The sequence below is a fragment of the Zophobas morio genome, unplaced genomic scaffold (assembly GCF_036711695.1).
Source record: "Zophobas morio isolate AGI-343-1 ecotype UQ-CSIRO unplaced genomic scaffold, CSIRO_AGI_Zmor_V1 ptg000021l, whole genome shotgun sequence".
Lineage (NCBI taxonomy): Eukaryota > Metazoa > Arthropoda > Insecta > Coleoptera > Tenebrionidae > Zophobas > Zophobas morio.
The window spans coordinates 20,950,964-20,972,764 of NW_026972126.1; the positions used below are offsets into that span (position 1 = coordinate 20,950,964).

Below are 21,801 nucleotides of genomic sequence, written 5' to 3' on the forward strand. Positions count from 1 at the left end.
CAACAAAAAAAGCGCCAAATTTGGATTAACCAACCAACATTAATAAATTAGAATGAAGCCTAAAAATATTTCTTGACATTTGCGGTTTGAATCAAACCCACTCTAACCCGGAAACTTTTTATCTTCCATCTAAATTTTTCCAAATAATCAATTTCGTAGTAGCTTCAGAGATAATTCATCTAATAAAATAACCACTAGACAACCAAATTGACGACTTTTCGTATTCTACCTAGTAATTTTCTTCGAATTATCATTGCATTGTAATTTAATGTAGATTTCCCCATACAAATTGCGGTGCTGACGGATCTTCAATACCCACACAGACAGCATTTTTAACGAAAACAACACATTTGTCCTCAAGCGGAAATAATACGTTATCTACATTATTAACTAATGATGGTTCCTAATCCGTCCACGGTAAATAATAAATGCGAATGTTCATGTTTGCAATCAATATAAACTTATACTCTGACATATCTCTTCAAATATAACCGCAAATGTAATTATTTATACGGAGTTTACTCATCACAAAATTCGTTTCGTATCGATTTGAAATTTAATTATTAACACCCGGCGAATGAATACATTAAAACAATTTAAAACAAAATAATCTACAACGTACCCGTTTTATTTATTTATTTATTTAACTTTACTTTACCTTTGATTGACGCAAAAACTTTGACGTGCTTTCCGAGCGGGACGATGCTCTTGTTCCCATCCATTCTCTCCATCTCGACCAGGACCGTATTATGATTAACCTTAACCTTGTTAACTACTCTGCACTTCAACCTAGCCTCCACCAGCGAGTTCGTCCTGCTCTTCGACGTCTGCTTCAGCACCCCGAAATTCTCCCAAATACTTCCCTGGCACTTCTTGTAGACCATCTCCACCTTCCCCGTCTCGTAGCCCACTCTGAACTGACACGGCCAATTCACCTTGTCGCTGAACAAAATCTCGTTCTCAAAGACGGTGTTTTTGTAACTTAGGGAAATATGAAAGGTCCTTTCGTCGACTCGATTAGCCTCTATCAGCGGATTAGAAAAATTCCCCGTATAAAAAATAATAGTGATATAGTCCAGTTTCTGGATCCAATCGAATTTCGGTAACAAAATTGGTTCCTTGGTTGTGGCATTTTTCACAGTCTCTTCGTTGGGCGCCTTCGGAGCCACGTTGAGGGCGTCGGGGGGCGGCGGCTCCCTGGGGGCCTTCTGCGACTTGAACACCTCCTCGGGCTCGAACTCCACGTGGGTCTTGAGTCTGCCGACGTAGCACTTGCTGAGGATTTGGTCGAAGTTGACCCAAGGGTGCACCTTATTGTGTATAAACATATTAATGATGTTATTGTTATTTTTGTTCTTATTACCTCTTCAAAGAGTGCCGTGGCGTCCCTCCCCGCGCCCCTCATGAGCTGCTCGGGTCCTCCTGGATGGAATGGCAGGTATGCTGTCACGTTATAAACCCGTCCTCTGATGCATAACCAGGCGTCGGTCTCTTTGTTATGCAAGGCGAGCTCGGTCGGTGTCACCTATTTGAGAAATTTAATTACGGGGGCGGCGCGCCGGAGGCTCTTACCGATAGATGGCCCGCCTGTGGTCCCACTCCGGTGAGGTCCTTCCCGGAAGAACCCAACCGGATCCAGTCCATGAGAGAATGGCCGGGCGCGAGGGCATATTTGTTGCGTAGATTGCCTGGAAGAAATGCGGGCTGAGTAAAGGGTGTCTTTGAAGGCTCCGGGGAGCCGTTTGGAGGTCAGGTGGGCGAGTGGGGAGGCGGCGGCGGAGATTGTTCGCCGTTTAATTAAGTAGGCGGTTGTGGTACATGTTTATTATGTGTATCGGCGATGGTTGGAAGGGTTTCTTAGGTTTTATTCACTGGAAAATGTAGTCTGGAAATGTTTCGGGGTTTTGGGGGTTGAATAACGTACGGAAAATGGAAAAATTGAAAATTGTACTGCGGTTCTGGAACACTGGGAAAGTTAAATCATAGTTAAATAGCCGTTATTAATTATTTGACGTTTTAAATTGTGTTTATTGAATCCGTAGCAACCCTGACAAATTTACGTAAGTTAACCCTTGGATTTTTAAAGCACTCACAAAAAAATTGTTTTAAAAATGGCTTCAGGGAAACGGCCTGCTTATTAAGATTTTCATCAATTTTTTAGCAGTTTTCACACGATACAAGTTGTTCTTTCGGTTCAATTTTCTTTTAAATTAAATTTTTCATTCACTGAGGTGCTATTTCGTCAAAATTGAATAAAATATTGTGTATAACCACGCGAGTAAAGCACATTTTTCACTCGAATGAATAAAAATATGCTTAAATCGCTCGATGTGTAAATAACTATTTTCAAGTGTAAACACAAAAACACTGAAAAATTGAGCTTTCGAAAAGTTGCTCAAAAATTCCCAAAAAATTGTAAGATCTAGATCTCGACGTGCTGATTCTAAAAATATAGCGTGTTTATCATCCCGGAGCAAGATTTTAGGAATATCCAGTCCCCATTTCAATTTTCTTCGAGAATTTTAAAAATTGCCACATTTCAGTTGGAAATTCTGGAAAAATGATAATAATCATGGAAGAATGAGGCCGAAAGTAACTTCTAGAGGTGCAAATCTACAAGAAAATGTCTTTAACTAAATTTTCAAAATGGTCGAAAAAAGGCCGAAATTTTTTGAGTTTCTCTTTTGGTTTTCTTTTCATAACACGATTACTTAAGAAAATATTTCACATGGTAATTTCTCGGAGAAAAAGAAAGATTTTGCACTTAAGCTCCGCCCTCTTGACTCACGACGAATAAAAAAAATCATGACAATTGAGACAGGGCGGGTGGGTGGGGCTTACATTTTGCCTTTTTTCCTTAATATACGTAGTCATCTTTTCACAACATATATTTAAATCAGATGACTACGTATATTACGAAAAAAGGGATAATATAAGCCCCGCCCACCCGCCCTATCTCAGTCGTGATGATTTTTTTATCCGTCGTAAGTTGTGGGGCGGAGCTTAATTGCAAAATTCTTGTTTTTCTGCAAGAAGGATGTTCTTGAGAAATTGTATTGTTTAAAGCAAACTATATGCATTAATTAAAAAAGAAAGCCACAAGATAAGCCCCACCCATCCGTTTAAATCCTATTCTAGCTTTTGGGCGGGGCTACATTTTGCCTTTTTTTTCTTAATATGTGTAGACTTATTTTCATAACAACAAACTTAGAACATGGTCAAATGGTACATTTTTGCAAGGAAATATGGAATTTGCAATTATGGGGCGGAGCCTAATTACAAAATCGATATTTCCTTATACAAACTTAACATTTTAAACATGTTTTAAGTTTCATGTTACGAAAAGTCTACACATATTAAAACAAAAAGGAAAAAGTATGCCCGCCCACCCGCCCTATCTCAATTGTGATGATTTTTTTTATTCGCCGTGAACGAACGGGGCAGAGCTTAACTGCAAAATACTTTTCTTTACAAGAAATGAAAAACATGCTTTTGAGTATCGCGTTGTTCAAAGAATACTATGTACATTAAGTAAAAAAACAACGCAAAATATTAACCCCGCCCACCCACCCCATCTCGATTGTGATGATTTTTTTATTCTTAGAAACTTGAAACAGGTTAAAAAAGGTAAATTTTTGTAAGGAAATATGGATTTTTCTATTAGGCTCCGCCCCTAGGTGTGCCAACGAATGAAAACTTTATTGCTGTTTAGATCAGGGCAGGTATGGGTGGGGCTTAATCCTTGTTCTTAATATATATAGTATTCTTTGAATAACACGATACTCAAAAACATGTCTTATATGGTGGGTTTTTACAATTAAATTCCGCTCCTTTGGCAGTCGATGTTAAAAAAAATCATTACAATTGAAATGGGGCGGGTGGGCGGGGCTTATATTTTGCATTTTCTCTTAATATACGTAGTCGTCTTTTCAGAACAAGAAACTCAAGACATGGTTAAAATAGTAAATTTTTGTATACTAATATGGATCTTGCAATTAAGCCCCGCCCCTTGATCTAACAACGAATGAAAAATTCACACGATACTCAAAAACATGCTATTAATTTCTCGTAGAGAAATGAGGATTTTGCAGTTAAGCTCCGCCTTCTTGGCTCACGACGAATAAAAAAAAATCATTACAACTGAGACAGGGTGGGTGGGCGGGGCTACATTTTGGCTTTTTTTTTTTCTTAATATGTGTAGACTTATTTCGCCAACAAGAAACTTAAAGTAGTAATCGATGAAATGAAGCTGAAAATAACTTCTAGATATCTAAATCTACAAGGAAATGTCTACGGCTAAATTTCCAAAATGGTCGACAAAGGGCCGATTATTTCATATTTCATAATGTCGAAAAATTCCGCTTTTGAAAAAGTTGCTCAAAAATTACCAAAAAATTCTAGGATATAGATCTGGACGTACTGATTCTAAAAATATAGCTTCCTTACGATTTCGGAATAAGATTTTAGAAATATCCAGTTTGAAATTCAATTTTCTTAAAAAATCCTAAAAATTGACACATTTCAGTTGGCGATTCTGCCAAAAATGTTAAGAGTAATCGAAGAAATGAAGTCGACTTCTAGAGATGGAAATCTACAAGAAAATGCCTTTAACAAAGTTACCAAAATGATCCAAAAAGAGCCAAAAATTTCATAATGAGGCAGTATTGAAAAATTGAGTTTCTGTTAAAACTTGACCAAAGATTCACAGAAAATTCTGGAATATCGATCTTGACGTGATTATTCGAAAAATATAGTGTGTTTATGGCCCCGGAACAAAATTTCAGAAATATCGGGTTTGAAGTTCAATTTTCTTAAAAAATCCTAAAAATTGTCACATTTCAGTTGACGATTCTGGAAAAATGATAAGATTAATCGAAGAAGTGAAGTCCAAACTAACTTCTCGAGGTGGCAATCTACAAGAAAATGCCTTTAACTAAGTTTCCAAAATGATCCAAAAAGAGCCAAAAATTTCATAATGAGGCAGTATTGAAAAATTGAGTTTTTGTTAAAACTTGACCAAAGATTCACAAAAAATTCTGGAATATCGATCTTGACGTGATTATTCGAAAAATATAGCGTGTTAATGGTCCTGGAACGAAATTTCAGAAATATCGGGTTTGGAATTCAATTTTCTTAAGAAATTCTAAAAATTGACACATTTCAGTTGACGATTTTGGAAAAAATGATAAAATTAATCGAAGAAATGAGGTCCAAAGTAACTTCTAGAGATGAAAATATACAAGAAAATGCCTTTAACTAAGTTTCCAAAATAATCCAAAAAGGCCAAAAATTTCATAATTGAAAAATTGAGTTTTTGTTAACAGTTGCCTAAAAATTCCCAAAAAATTTTGGAATATAGATCTTTACGTGCTGATACGAAAAATATAGCGTGTTAATGATCCTGGAACAAAATTTCAGAAAAATCAGGTTTGAAATTCAATTTTCTTAAGAAATCCTAAAAATTGTCACATTTCAGTTGGCGATTCTGGAAAAAATGATAAGATTAATCGAAGAAATGAGGTCCAAAGTAACTTCTAGAGATGGAAATCTAGAAGAAAATGACTTTAACGAAGTTTCCAAAATGATCCAAAAAGGTCAAAAATTTCATAATTGGAAAATTGAGTTTTTGTTAAAAGTTGCCCAAAAATTCCCAAAAAATTCTGGAATATAGATCTTGGCGTGCTGATTCGAAAAATATAGCGTGTTAACGGTCACGGAACAAAATTTCAGAAATATTGGGTTTGGAATTCAATTTTCTTAAGAAATCCTAAAAACTGCTACATTTCAGTTGGCGATTCTGCAAAAAATGATAAGATTAATCGAAGAAATGAGGTCCAAAGTAACTTCTAGAGATGGAAATCTAGAAGAAAATGCCTTTAACGAAGTTTCCAAAATGATCCAAAAAGGCCAAAAATTTCATAATTGGAAAATTGAGTTTTTGTTAAAAGTTGCCCAAAAATTCCCAAAAAATTCTGGAATATAGATCTTGGCGTGCTGATTCGAAAAATATAGCGTGTTAACGGTCACGGAACAAAATTTCAGAAATATTGGGTTTGGAATTCAATTTTCTTAAGAAATCCTAAAAACTGCTACATTTCAGTTGGCGATTCTGCAAAAAATGATAAGATTAATCGAAGAAATGAGGTCCAAAGTAACTTCTTGAGATGGAAATCTAGAAGAAAATGCCTTTAACGAAGTTTCCAAAATGATCCAAAAAGGCCAAAAATTTCATAAATGAAAAATTGAGTTTTTGTTAAAAGTTGCCCAAAAATTCCCAAAAAATTCTGGAATATAGATCCTGACGTACTGATTCGAAAAATATAGCGTGTTTATGGTCCCGAAACAAAATTTCAGAAATATCGGGTTTGGAATTCAATTTTCTTAAGAAATCCTAAATATTGCTACATTTCAGTTGGCGATTCTGGAAAAAATGATAAGATTAATCGAAGAAATGAGGTCCAAAGTAACTTCTAGATATGGAAATCTACAAGAAAATGCCTTTAACTAAGTTTTCAAAATGATCCAAAAAGGCCAAAAATTTCATAATTGAAAAATTGAGTTTTTGTTAAAAGTTGCCCAAAAATTCCCAAAAAATTCTGGAATGTAGATCTTGACATGCTGATTCGAAAAATATAGCGTGTTAATGGTCCTGGGACAAAATTTCAGAAATATCGGGTTTGGAATTCAATTTTCTTAAGAAATCCTAAAAATTGCCACATTTCAGTTAGCGATTCTGGAAAAAATGATAAGATTAATCGAAGAAATGAGGTCGAAAGTAACGTCTAGAGGTGGAAATCTATATGAAAATGCCTTTAACTAAGTTTCCAAAATGATCCAAAAAGGCCAAAAATTTCATAATTGAAAAATTGAGTTTTTGTTAAAAATTGCCCAAAAATTCCCAAAAAATTCTGGAATGTCGATCTTGACGTGGTTGTTCGAAAAATATAGCGTGTTTATGGCCCCGGAACAAAATTTCAGAAATATCGGGTTTGTAATTCAATTTTTTTAAGAAATCCTAAAAATTGCCACATTTCAGTTGGCGATTCTGGAAAAGTTGATAAGATTAATTGAAGAAATGAGGTCCAAAGTAACTTCTAGAGATGGAAATCTACAAGAAAATGCCTTTAACTGAGTTTCCAAAATGACTGAAAAGGGCCAAAAATTTCATAATTGAAAAATTGAGTTTTTGTTAAAAGTTGCCCAAAAATTCGCAAAAAAAATCTGGAATATAGATCTTGACGTCTTGATTCGAAAAATATAGCGTGTTTATGGTCCCGGAACAAAATTTCAGAAATATCGGGTTTGGAATTCAATTTTCTTAAGAAATCCTAAAAAATATTGAAAAATTGAGCTTTTGGAAAAGTTGCATAAAAAGTCCCAAAAAATTCTAGGACATAGATCTCGACGTACCGATTCTAAAAATACATCGTGTTTACGATCCTGGAGAAAAAATTTAGTCATATTCTGTTTAAAATTCAATTTTCTTAAAAAATTATGAAAATTTCCACATTTCAGTTGCGATTTTGGAAAAATGATAAGAGTAATGGAAACCATGAGGCCGAAAGTAACTTCAAGAGAATGTCTTTAGCTAAATTCCCAAATTGGTCGAAAAAGGACCTAAAATTTCATAAGGCGGTAATATTGAAAAATTGCGCTTTTGAGAAATAACTTCTAGAAGTCAAAATTTACAAGAAAATTTCCGTAAATAATTTTCGAATGTGGCTAAAACTGTGTAAAAAATGTTATTTTAAATAGGTTCTCTATAAGTGACAACGACATTCTTAAGGCTGTAAAGGGTATAAAAGCGAATAATGTCTGTGGTGCTGATAACATACCGGCATTTTTGATTGTGGATTGCATAAGTTGTTTTCTATCTCCACTTTGTCATATATTTAATCGGATATTAATATCTTCACAGTATCCAACAGTATGGAAAACGTCAAATGTTGTGCCAATTTTTAAGTCGGGTGACAAGTCGAACATTAAGAACTATAGGCCCATATCTCTCATCCCAAATTTTGCTAAATTGTTTGAGTGCATATTAACAGATGCTGTCTATGCCCATGTGAAATCTGATATTATAACTGAACAACATGGTTTTGTCAAGGGCCGCTCCACTACAACTAACTTATGCGAATTCACGCAGTTTGTCTCAAATGCTTTAGATAAAAGATCACAAGTTGATGCTATATATACCGACTTATCTAAAGCATTTGACAAAGTTAATCACTGTATTTTATTAAAAAAGTTGGAAAGTTTTGGTTTATGCAATAATTTAATATCTGTTCTTAAATCTTGGTTAACTGATAGGCAACAACGAGTTTTGTGTAAAGGATTTAGATCGTCGATATATAAAGTTAACAGTGGAGTTGGTCAAGGATCAAATTTAGGTCCTCTTCTTTTTATTATATTTTACAACGACGTCGTAAAAGACTTGGGATGTAGGGCATTTGTATACGCCGATGACTTAAAACTGGCAAAAGTTGTCAATAGGGCTGAGGACTGTTATGAGCTACAAACCAGTTTAGAAAAGTTACTGCATTGGTGTAATAGTAATAAGTTTGAAATTAACAAAAGTAAATGTAAAAAGATTACCTTCTTTCGTACACGTGAACCTATTTCCTATTATTACAATTTAGATGGTTATGTACTTGAGAATTGTCAACAGATATCTGATTTAGGTGTTGTTATGGATTGTAGTTTGTCATTTGCCCCACACATCCTGCATGTCACCAAGACTGCTATGCAACAGCTAGGATTTATTCGTCGTAACACCATGGATTTTGTTAACATACAATGTATCAAAATACTTTTTTATGCTTTAGTAAGGTCAAGAATGGAATATTGTTGCATTGTATGGAAGCCGTATTACCAAAAATATATTGACTTGTTAGAGAATGTCTTGCGCAAATTTGCAAAGTATTTATTTTTAAAAATGTATAATAGGTATCCAAGCAGACATTGTGATCAATCTAGCTTATTGTCTATTGTCAATGAACAATCTTTAATAAGAAGAAGAAATGCAGCTAGTTTAATTTTTCTACAAAAACTCACTTTAGGTCAGATATGTTGTCAGGAACTTCTCCATGAAATCAAATTCAACATCCCAAGACAAATTAGCCGATGTCCAAAGTTATTTTATTTTGCTATACCCAATACTTTTCATCATTATAACTGTCCATTGATATATGCTTTTCGCTTATATAATTCTGTTTGTGATGGTCGTCTAGATATATTTTTTCATAATTTTAGTAAAGCTAATGTAAGGAAACAATTGTTGGAATTGAATCATGTGTAAGTGTACCAATGTTGTGAGCATTATGTGTTTATTGTAAATTTAATATTGTTCCTGTGGTTGTATCCACTATGGACTATATATTAGTCTGCTGGATAAATAAATATATTATTATTATTATTATTATTATTATTATTATTAAAACGTCTGAAAATTTCATAAGGGAATATTGAAAAATTGAAATTTTGGCTAAGTTTCTAAAAAATAAAAAAAAAATTGACGTGCTGATTCTAAAATTATAGCGTATTTTGGGTCCCGAAGCAAGAATTTTGAAAAATTTCCGTCAAAATTCAAACTTTTTAAAAATTATGAGAATTGTCAGATTTCACATAAGCCATTCTGCAAAAATGGTAAGAATTTATGAAGAAATGACGCCAAAATAACTTCTAGAGGTCAAAATCCACAAGAAAAATTCCCTAGACAATTTTCGAAGGTGGTCAAAATGGTCGAAAATTTTATTAGGGAGTATTGAAAAATTGAACTTTTGGCGAAGTTGCTTAAAAATCTACAAAAAATTCTGGGAGTTGGATTTCGACAAATTGAATCGAAGAACATATCGTGTTGATGATTTCATGCGAAGATTTTCGAAATATACGATTTCAAAATCAAGTTTTGAAAAAATTCCAAAAATTGGCATATTTGATTCATTTAATTTATTAAAAAAATAATCTAAATCTGCGTTTTTCTCGGCTATTTGAAGAGATGCATCAAAAATAAAAACAGAATCGTAATCCCCAGAAAATTTCCGATGAAATAGACCCGTCTTAAGGCCAATTCAGACGTCTTTAACAATTCGAAAAAATAAATTTTAAGCTGAGTCGATCATTATTTTATTGTCGTCGTCCAATTCGCCCCGAATCTTTTAGGATGTGTCGTATTCACTCACGAAACGGATTTTTAGAAGTAGGAGATAGTTGTAACAGAGAATTGAGACAAGTTTCCCTAGTCACCCTAGCAATTCCGATCAACCCACTTAAAGTAACAGATCTTCAAACCCTTTGTGGAGTATTAGAGAAAAGAAAAAACACCAGGTTTTACATTTTTTATTTATTACTCCTATAATTTTTTTTTTCTAGTATTAATATCAAATTCCAGGACGACTCCAGAACGGACATAAAAATGGGTAACTTAAACATTTCAACCACCTCCAGTCCTACGATTTATTTCCGTAAAAATTCCGCTCCAAAGGATCCTTTTACGAGCCGAAAACTGTTACGTTATCAATCATCTTTCCATATTTTTATCCGAATCTAGCGTTTCGCTTAGCTCGATCCGGTCGAAGTGCCCCTTATTCCCCAACAGATCGACTTACATAAATATTTAAATTTTCCAGCAGCACTTTCCGATTTCCCGTCTTCGTCAAATTCAGAAAGCAATTAAGAGAAAATTTGATGCGGCAAGTTCCAGACAGAAATTCGATATTCATGAATTACGGCGAAAACGCTATCTCTTGTTTTTTAATTTGAGTCGATTGTTGGTATAAACAGGTATCAGTTTCATTGATTGAATGGGCCTGTCTTTTTCCGAGGAAAGAGGGTATGAAGTGAAAATTTAACAATAGACTCCCTGGGGTTCATGTTTCATTCAGACGTCGATGCCTGCATGAAATAAAGCCCGACAAGATCCTGAATTTAGAAAGGAGTTGTTTTTCCTGGGTTCGGGAGAATTTTGTGTTTTTTTAGCGAGGACTGCGAGTTTGAGAATCAAGTCGGGATAAGCTGGGAGATTGTTGACGTTTGATGTATGTGTGGGTAAAATTTGTGAAGACAGCTGTAGTATTTATGTATCAATATATAAAATCTTATATGATATTTAAGTCGCCTGAGAGTATAAACTTCAAATAACACCCGTGATACATATAAAATTTTTTTGTTTTTGATATTAACAATTTATTGGTTTCCAGCCGAATGGTCTTTTCTGTTGACGTGAATAAAACGGTAAGACAAAAAAATAATAATATGATACAGACGTAAAATCAATGTTTCCAATTTTCTTAAAGTAAAACAAGTAAAAATAAAACCCGAAAGGTCAACAGGTTATGGGCCCATAGTGCTAGCGAAATACAAGGACAGTAAACTAGAAGCAAAAAAATTAAAACCCTTTACAAAAAATGAACATTTTTGAGTTTTTCCATTTACAGTTTTTTGGTTTTCAAGTTTAAATTTTCCAGTTTTTTAATATTCCAACTTTTGAATTTTTCAGTGTTTCTTTTTTTGTTTCGTCTATTCTTAGAGTTTTTCTTATTCATTTTATAATTTTTCGTTTTTTGCACTTTTTTGAATTGCAATTTTGTTTTTTTTTCAGTGTTTTGAATTTATAATTTTTCGTTTTTTCAATGTGAAAATTTTCAGTTTCAAAATTTTTGTTTCTTCAGTTTTAGATTTTTTTTTTGATACGTAATAACAATATTTTTGAAAATGTTTCGATTTTTTAATTCTACACTTTTAAAAAATTTCCATTTTTCAATTTTACAATTTTACAAATTTTCCACTTTTCGATTTTTAATTTTTCAATTTTTCGGCTTCACAGTTTTGACTATTCTATGATTTTTCGGTTTTACTATTTTTGGGTTTTTCTTTTTTCCACTTTTTCGATTTGCCAATTTTTCGCCTTCAGTTTTTCGGTTTTTCAATTTTTCTGATTTTTTAGTTTTTCGATTTTTCAACTTTTCGATTCAAAAAAATGAAAAAACAAAAGTATAAGATGAAAACTTTGAAAAATCTAAAAACTAGAAATCAAGATCTTGAAAAACTGAAGAACCCAAAAATAGAAAAGACGACAGGTTAAAAATTTAGAAACAAAAAAATCAAAAAGTGCAAAATCAAAAAAACGAAATATTAAATCGAAATATTGAAAATTAAAGGATTCCAATATTGAAAAATTTAAAAATTTGGAAGTCGTGAAACTGAAAAATTATGATATTAAAAAAAATCTAAAATTTAGAAATTGAAAAATAAAAATTAAGATCTTGAAAAAAAAAGAAACATTGAAATATTGAAAAAAATCAACAAATAAAAAAACCAAAAGTGTAAAATAAAATAATTGAAGAATCAAAAATCAAGAAAATGAAAAACTAGAACCTAAGAACGTGAAAACTGAAAAAACGAAAAATTAAAAAATTCAAAATTTGTAATATTGAGAAATTGAAGAATTAAAAATTGACAAACTTGAAAATAGAAAAAATGAGAAATCAGAATATCCACAAATTCCAAAATTGAACAATTGCAAATCGAAAAAATCAAAGAAATGAAAAATTGAAAAATTTGTAAGTCGTGAAATTGAAAAACTGGAAATTTAAAGTTGAAAAAAAATTATAAAACCAAAACATTGAAAAATTGAAAACTTAAAGAAAATAAAAAAAGAGAAATTGGAATATCAAGAAAATATAAAATCGACGAAAAAGGAAAAACGAAAAATTGTAATATGTATAAAAAAATTGTAACATCGAAAAATTGATAAACTAAAAATCGAAAAAACGAAAATTGGAAAAAATAAAAAATTGTAAAATTGAGAAATTGAAAAATAAGAAGAACCGAAGAAACGAGAAAGTGAAAATTCGAAAAATTAAAAATTGAGAAACTAAAAAATCGAAAAACGAGACCTCGAAAAAATGAAAAATTGTAAAATCAAAAATTTGCAAATCGAAGTAGTGAAGAAACGAAAAATTGACAAATCTGGAAATCCAGAATTTGAAAAATTATAAATTAAGAACTTGAAAAATTGGAGACGGGAAATTTAGAAAAATAAAAAATTGAGGAAGTAAAAATGCGAAAAACGAGAAATCGAAAAAACGAAAAATAGAAAAAAACGGAAGTCGGGAAATTGAAAAATTGAAAAACTTGAATTAAAAAAAGGAAAAATGATAAAACCGAAACACTGAAAAATCGAAAAACTGACAAATTAAAAAGCGGCAAAACGAAAAATTATAAATTAAGAACTTCAAAAATTGAAGAAAGGAAAATCTGAAAAATCAAAAAATTGTCAAATTAATAAATAAAAATAAAGAACTTGAGGAAACGAGAAATTGAAAATTCAAAGAATTTAAAATTGAGAAACTAAAAAATTGAAAAACAAGAACTCGAAAAAATAAAAAATGGTAAAATCGAAAATTTGCAAACCGACGTAGTAAAGAACCGAAAAATTGAAAAATCTGGAAATCCAGAAAAATTGAAAAATTAAAAATATAAAGTTGAAAAAACAAAAAATTGAAAAATTAAAGAAAATGAAAACAATGAAAAATAGAGAAAATGAGAAATTATAAATTAAGAACTTGAAAAACTAAAGATGGAAAATTAAAAAATTGAGGAAATAAAAAATCGAAAAACGAAAAATTGTAAAATCGAATAATTGAAAATTGAAATATGAAAAAACGAAAAATTGAAAAAATGAAAAAATTAAACTCGAAAAAAAAAAGACAAATTATAAAACCAACACACTGAAAAATCGAAAAATTTAAAAAATAAAGAAAATGTAAAAGAAAAATTGTGAAATCAAAAAATTATTGTGATTGTGATACTAAAAAATTGCAAAGTCGAAAAACTGACAAGTTAAAAACCGAGAACATGCAAAATTATAAATTAAGAACTTGAAAACTTGAAGAAACCAAAAATTGAAAAATGAAAAAATTCTAAAATTGAGAAGCTGAGAAATAAAAATTAAGAACTTGAAGAATCTAAGAAATGAAAAATTGAAAAATCAAAAAATTAAAAATTGGAAATCTAAAATATCGAAAAAAGAAACATTGTGATGTCAAAAAAATGTAAAATCGAAAAATTAAAAAGTTAAAAATTGAGAAACTAAAAGGTCGAAAAACGAAAAATTATAAAATCAAAAAATTGCAATTTTTTCAATGTTTCGGTTTTTTAATTTTTCTTTTTTCAACTTTAATTTTTTAAATTTTTAATTTCCCGACTTCAATTTTTCGATTTGCGGTTGTTCGATTTTGCCATTTTTTGATATTAGTTTTTCATTTGTTCGATTTTTCAATTTGTTAATTTAAATTTCCGTTTCCCCAAGTTTTCAAGTTTTTGATTTTTATTTTTTATTTTCCATATTTTTTAGTTTTTACTTTCTCGAATTTATATCACAGTTTTTCGTTTTTTGTTTCCTATATTATTCCACTGTTTCTAATTTTTCGTTTATTCATTAAAATTTTTAATCTTTAATTTTCCAATTCAATTTACCAATTTTTTAGATGTTTTAATTTTTTAAATTTTGGATTTCTGAATTATCGGATTTTCCGATTTCCTTAATTTTGAATATTTTGATTTTGAAGTGATTCGTTTTTTTTCGATTTTGCACTTTTTCGATTTTTGTTTCTCAATTTTTAATCTTTCGATTTTTCAATTTTTGAGTTCTTCAATTTTTCAAGTGGCTCTTTTAGGTTTTATATTTTACAAAATTTCATTTTATACTTTTTCGTTTTTTCATTTTTGGTTTTTCATTTTTACAATTTTGCAATTTTTCCATGTTTTTATTCGAACAGTTGAGCAATTGAAAAATTATAAAATCGAAAAATCGCAAAATTGAAAAATTTGGTAGTCGAGAAATTGAATAATTGAAAAAATTAAAGTTGAAAAAAGAAAAATTATAAAACCAAAACACTGAAAAATCGAAAATCTGAAAAAAAAGTAAAATTTAGAAATTGAAAGATCTAAATTAAGATTTTGAAAAATTGAAGAAATGAAAAATTGAAAAATCAAAAAATTGCAAAATTGAGTAATCGGAAAATCGATAACTTTCTTAATTGAACAATTGCAAATCAAAAAAATTGAAACATTTGGAAATCGTGAAGTTGAAAAATTGAAAAAATTAAAGTTGGAAAAAAACTATAAAACCAAAACAGTGAGAAATCGTAGAAAAACTAAAAACTGTAATATCAAAAAATTGAAAAATGAAAAATCGAGAAAATGAAAAATTATAAATTAGGTCTGTAAAAAAATGTAATATTAAGAAATTGAACAATAAAAATCAAGAATTTGAAGAACCGGAGAAACGAGAAATTGAAAATTGGAAAAATTAAAAATTGAGAAACTAAAAAATCGAAAAGCGAGAACTCGAAACAATGGAAAATTGTGAAATCGAAAAATTGCAATCCGAAGTCCATATTGAAAAAACGAAAAATTAAAAAAATTGGAAATCCAGAAATTGAAAAATTAATAAAAAAAGAAAAAATCGACAAAATGAAAAAATATAAATTAAGAACTTGAAAAACTGAAGATGGAAAATTAAAAAATTGTAAAATTGAGAAATTAAAAAAACCAAAAAATTGTAAAATCAAATAATTGCAAATTGGAATATTGAAAAAAAGAAATTAAAAAGTGAAAAAATTAAACTCGAAAAAAAAAGACAAATTATAAAACCAGCACATTGAAAAATCGAAAAATTGAAACAATATAGAAAATGAAAACAGAAAAATTGTGAAATCAAAAAATTATAAAATTGAAGAAAATGCAAAAACAGCATTGAGATATTAAAAAATTGCAAAGTCGAAAAACTGATTAAAAACGGAGAAAATGAAAAATTATAAATTAAGAACCTGAAAACCTGATGAAACGAAAAATTGAAAAATGAAAAAATTCTAAAATTGAGAGGTTGAGAAATAAAGAATTAAGAACTTGAAGAACCTAAGAAATGAAAAATTGAAAAATCAAAAAATTAAAAGTTGGAAAACTAAAATATCGAAAAAAAGAGAAACAAAATTGAAAAAATTGAGGTTGGAAAAAAATACAGAAAATAAAAAAAGAAAAATTGAGAAACTGAAAGGTTGTTTCAATTTTTTAATTTCCCGACTTTTGTTTCTTCAATTTTGCATTTGTTCGATTTTTCAGTTTGTTCATTTAAATTTCGTTTCCTCAAGTTTCCAAGTGTCTGATTTTTATTTTTCATTTTCCTTTTTTTTTAGTTTTTATTTTCTCGAATTTGTGTCACAGTTATTCGTTTTTTGTTTTGTATACATATTATTCCACTGGTTCTAATTTTTGGTTTATTCATTAAAATTTTCAATCTTTAATTTTCCACTTCGTCAATTTACCAATTTTTTAAATATTTAATTTTTTTTATTTTTGGATTTCTCCGATTTCCTTAATTTTCGATATTTTGATTTTAAAGTATTTCGTTTTTTCCGATTTTGCATTTTTTCGATTTTTGTTTCTCAATTTTTAATCTTTCGATTTTTCAATTTTTGAGTTCTTCAATTTTTCAAGTTCTTTCCAGGTTTTATATTTTTCAAAATTTCATTTAATACTTTTTCGTTTTTTCATTTTTGAATTTTCAATTTTACAATTTTTCCATTTTTTTATTGAACAATTGAAAAATTATAAAATGGAAAAATCGCAGAATTAAAATGTTGCAAACCGAAACATCACAGAAACGAAAAATTGAAAAATTTGGAAATCGAGAAATTGAATAATTGAAAAAAATTAAAAATCGATAAAATGAAAAACTATAAATTAAGAACTTGGAAAAATTGAAGAAACGAAAATTTGAAAAATCAAAAAATTGTGAAATTGAGTAATTGAAAAATAAAAATCAAGAACTTGAAGAACCGCAGAAATGAGATATTGAAAATTCAAAAAATTAAGTTGAGAATTTAAATAAACGAAAAAATTGTAAAATCGAAAAACTGAAAAATGAAAAGTCGAGAAAATGAAAAATTATAAACTAATAACTTGAAAAATCGAAGACGGAAAATTAGAAAATTGTAAAATTGAGAAATTGAAAAATCGAAAAATCGAGAAATAAAAAGTTGAGGAAGTAAAAAATCGAAAAACGAGAAATCGAAAAAACCCATTACCAATTTTTTAAATGTTTTAATTCATTAATTTTTAGATTTCTCAATTATCCGATTTTCCGATGTCCTTAATTTTCAATATTTTGATTTTAAAGTGTATCGTTTTTTTTCGATTTTACAATTTTTCGATTTTTGCTTCTCAATTTTTAATCTTTCGATTTTTCAATTTTTGAGTTCTTCAATTTTTCAAGTTCTTTCCAGGTTTTATATTTTTCAAAATTTCATTTAATACTTTTTCGTTTTTTCATTTTTGATTTTCCAATTTTCCAATTTTTCCATTTTTTTTATTGAACAAATGAAAATTGAAAAATTATAAAATCGAAAAATCGCAGAATTAAAATGTTGCAAACCGAAACATCGCAGAAACGAAAAATTGAAAAATTTGGAAATCGAGAAATTGAAGAAACGAAAATTTGAAAAGTCAAAAAATTGTAAAATTGAGTAATTGAAAAAATTAAGTTGAGAATCTAAATAAACGAAAAAATTGTAAAATCGAAAAACTGAAAAATGAAAAGTCGAGAAAATGAAAAATTATAAAGAAAGAACTTGAACAATCGAAGACGGAAAATTAGAAAATTGTAAAATTGAGAAATTGAAAAATCGAAAAATCGAGAAATAAAAAGTTGAGGAAGTAAAAAATCGAAAAACGAGAAATCGAAAAAACCCATTACCAATTTTTTAAATGTTTTAATTCATTAATTTTTAGATTTCTCAATTATCCGATTTTCCGATGTCCTTAATTTTCAATATTTTGATTTTAAAGTGTATCGTTTTTTTTCGATTTTACAATTTTTCGATTTTTGCTTCTCAATTTTTAATCTTTCGATTTTTCAATTTTTGAGTTCTTCAATTTTTCAAGTTCTTTCCAGGTTTTATATTTTTCAAAATTTCATTTAATACTTTTTCGTTTTTTCATTTTTGATTTTCCAATTTTCCAATTTTTCCATTTTTTTTATTGAACAAATGAAAATTGAAAAATTATAAAATCGAAAAATCGCAGAATTAAAATGTTGCAAACCGAAACATCGCAGAAACGAAAAATTGAAAAATTTGGAAATCGAGAAATTGAAGAAACGAAAATTTGAAAAGTCAAAAAATTGTAAAATTGAGTAATTGAAAAAATTAAGTTGAGAATCTAAATAAACGAAAAAATTGTAAAATCGAAAAACTGAAAAATGAAAAGTCGAGAAAATGAAAAATTATAAAGAAAGAACTTGAACAATCGAAGACGGAAAATTAGAAAATTGTAAAATTGAGAAATTGAAACATCGAAAAATCGAGAAATAAAAAATTGAGGAAGAAAAAAATCGAAAAACGAGAAATCGAAAAACCCATTAGCAATTTTTTAAATGTTTAAATTCCTTAATTTTTGGATTTCTCAATTATCCGATTTTTCGATGTCCTTAATTTTCATTATTTTGATTTTAAAGTATTTCGTTTTTTTCGATTTTGCAGTTTTTCGATTTTTATGTTTTATTTTTTTTATGTTTTTATTTTTCAATTTTTAATATTTTTGAGTTCTTCAATTTTCCAAGTTCTTTTCAGGTTTTATATTTTTCAAAATTTCATTTTATACTTTTCCGTTGAAATCAAAAAATTTAAAAAAATAAAGAAAATGAAAAAAGAAAAGTGGTGATGTCAAAAAAAAAATCAAAAAATTGAGAAACTAAAAAATCGAAAACCGAAAAATTATAAAATCAAAACATTGAAGAAACGAAAAATTTAAAAATTTGGAAGTCGGGAAACTGAATAATTGAAAAATAAAGTTGGAAAAATAAAAACTATGAAATTGTAAATTCGAAAAAGTGAAAAATTAAAAACTGAGAAACTAAAATATCGGAAAACGAAAAATTATAAAATCGAAAAATTGAAAAATTTGGAAGTCGAGAAGTGGAATCATTGAAAAAATTAAAGTGGAAAAAACGGAAAATTATGAAACCGAAAAATTAAAGGAAATGAAAAACCAAAAATTATGATACCAAAAAATTGGTGGAAGACGTCTGTTATTTTGATTTTTGTTACTTTGATTATGAATATTTTTTTGTAACTCCTCTGTAAAATTATTGCTCATCCTGTTATACGTATAAAAGGAATTCTCCGTAAATAAAGCTTATTATACGATAAATATATCGGATTTTTTGAAAAAAAATAAGATTTGATTTTGCGGAATTTATTTTTTAATAATAACCCTTATACATACATTAAAATAAAGATAAAGATACGTATGTAAGTTAAAGTAAATGTGAAAACCTGGGAAATATGTTTATATGAAGTAACTAATGAACGGTTAATTTGTAAATTATTGTTGTATAGCGTGTGTTAATTTTTATTAAAAGTTTGTAGTCAAATTAAAATTCAAAAGCTCACTCCTCTTTGTTCCACTCCCAACTACATATATCCATAAAACGAAACAATGTGTCCAAACTCCGATATTATCGTGTCTTCTATATTCCACGGCGTCCTCTCGTCGAGTGAAACAAAGTTGAACAAGTCCTTGAATTTTAAAATCGATATGAAAGAAGTTTATGTCAAATATTTGCATAATCCATTGGCCGCTACATTTTATTTGTGGACGAAACGTCAAGCAATTCTGGCTCGCAAATTGACGAAGCGGGTAAGTGGCTTAATGCAATTGAGTGTTTGAGCGAAAACGGGATTTAATAAATTCCGTATGGCGCCATCGACATAATAATAAAAATAGCGTTTTTTGAACGGCCGAACGGAAGAGAAAATACGATAGAGAGGCAATAATGAAATCACACTCACGCGTGAAACTCCTCCTGTCGCATTTGATAAAACAAAAAGGCTTTCGGCGGAGGCTTTCACAAGTTTGCGCGGCCTCGGGGGACAGGGCCGAAGTTTAACCAGATTTTTTAACGAAGATTGACGTATGGCATTTCGGTTTGGGTCGAAAAATCGGTCCGCCGGACTTATTTAGCGCGTGACTGGTGATTTATTCCGGTTGCGTTTTGTGCCGCCTCGTTATAACGAGGATTACATCGTCCACAATAGCCGAGACGAGAAATTATAACAACTCAGGATAACTAATGAAATTAGATGGTTGGGGTTTCCCGAGGGAAGTAGTGGCTTTAAAGGGAGCGGGCGGTCTTTGAACGGGAGTAGGCTAATTAGTAAGTTCCCATAAATTTGATTTAGTTTAGAAAAAAGGGGCTTCGTTTTCGAAGGGGTTAAATCGGATTAGGCAGTGAACGGATGTTTTTCATTACATTTTGGAAACACTAAGCTCTTAAAACTTTGAAAGTAAAATTGAGTTATTTCTATGGCAATTTTGCCGAAAATGTCACCTATAATTATTCAAAGCGATAATAGCAACTACAGTAGAGAAAAAATTAGTGGAACGTTACTTCGACTGAACTTCCCTCATCCCTGAAGTGCAGCCCAACAAATCTCGATTTTTTCTCCGAGTTTTCAAGTTTATTTTTTTTCGGTTTTTCAATTTTCCAACTTTTGAATTTTTTAATATTATGTAGGTAAGTAAGTATATACAATTTTTGGATTTGAGTTTCTCGAGATTTTAATTTTCATTTTTTGGTTTCGGTTTTTTATTTTTTTTTATTTCTTCAATTTTTCGATATGCAATTTTTTAATTTTTTTTTTCTTAAATTTTTCGATTCACCAATTTTTCATTTGTTCAAATTTTTGGTTTACAATTTTTCGTTTGTTTTTTCAATTTCAATTCTTTCGATTTTTCGATTCTTCAAATTTTCGATTTGCAATTCTCATTGGTTTTTCAGTGCATTCTGATTTTGTAATTTTTTTGTTTTTTCAATTTCAATGTTTTCAATAATTTTTCAGTTTTGCAATTTTCCAGCTTTTGAATTTTTCAATTTTTGGATTTTGCAATTTTTGGCTTTGAGTTTCTCGAGATTTTAATTATAATTTTTCGTTTCGGCTTATTTTTATTTGTTCAATTTTTCGTTTCTTCAATTGTTCGATTTGCAATTTTTCAATTTTTCATTTTATTTGTGCCTTCAACTTTTCTATTTGAAATTCTTCGATTTGTTGTTTGTTCAAATTTTTGATTTTTTGATTTCTAGTTTTTAGTTTCGGTTATTATTTTCCTTACTTTTACGATTTTTCGGTTTTTTGGTGTATTCCGATTTTGTAATTTTTTGTTTTTTCAATTTAAATTTTTCGGTTTTGCAATTTTCCACCTTTTGAATTTTTCAATTTTTAGATTTTGAAATTTTTGGCTTTGAGTTTCTCGAGATTTTAATTTTGAATTTTTTGTTTCGGTTTTTATGGTTTTCAAGTTTAAATTGTTCGGTTTTTAAATTTGCCAACTCTTAAATTATTCAATTTTTTCGTTTCTTCAATTTTTCGATTTGGCATTTTTCAATTTATTTTTATTTCTTCAATTCATCGATTCATCAATTTTTCATTTCTTCAAATTTTGTATTTGCAATTTTTTGTTTCGGTTTTTTATTTTCTTTATTTTAACGATTTTTCAAAGTTGCGATTTTATGTTTTGTTTTTTCAATTTAAATTTTTTCTATTATTCGTTTGTTCAATTTTTCGATTTGCAATTTTTCAATTTTTGATTTTTTTTGTTTCCTCAATTTTTCGTTTGTTCAAATTTTTTATTTTTTGAATTCCGATTTTGTATTTTTTGTTTTTTCCGTTTCGATTTTTTCAGTTTTTCCTTTGTTCAAAATTCGATTTGCAATTCTCTGAGTTTTCAAGTTTAAATTTT

The 21,801-nt window shown here is 29.3% G+C and overlaps 1 protein-coding gene across 2 annotated transcripts in view; it reads right to left on the reverse strand.

Moving 5' to 3' along the window:
* LOC135132449 (cytochrome b5 reductase 4) overlaps nt 1-21,801 on the reverse strand; it is a 160,441-nt gene that overhangs the window by 13,320 nt on the left and 125,320 nt on the right. For both annotated transcript variants that reach the window (XM_064060545.1, XM_064060546.1), the window contains 3 exons: nt 1,573-1,688; nt 1,364-1,525; nt 659-1,310 (listed from right to left, as the gene is read on the reverse strand). In XM_064060545.1, coding sequence (XP_063916615.1) covers nt 659-1,310; nt 1,364-1,525; nt 1,573-1,688 — 930 coding nt within the window. The remainder of the gene's footprint in view (nt 1-658; nt 1,311-1,363; nt 1,526-1,572; nt 1,689-21,801) is intronic.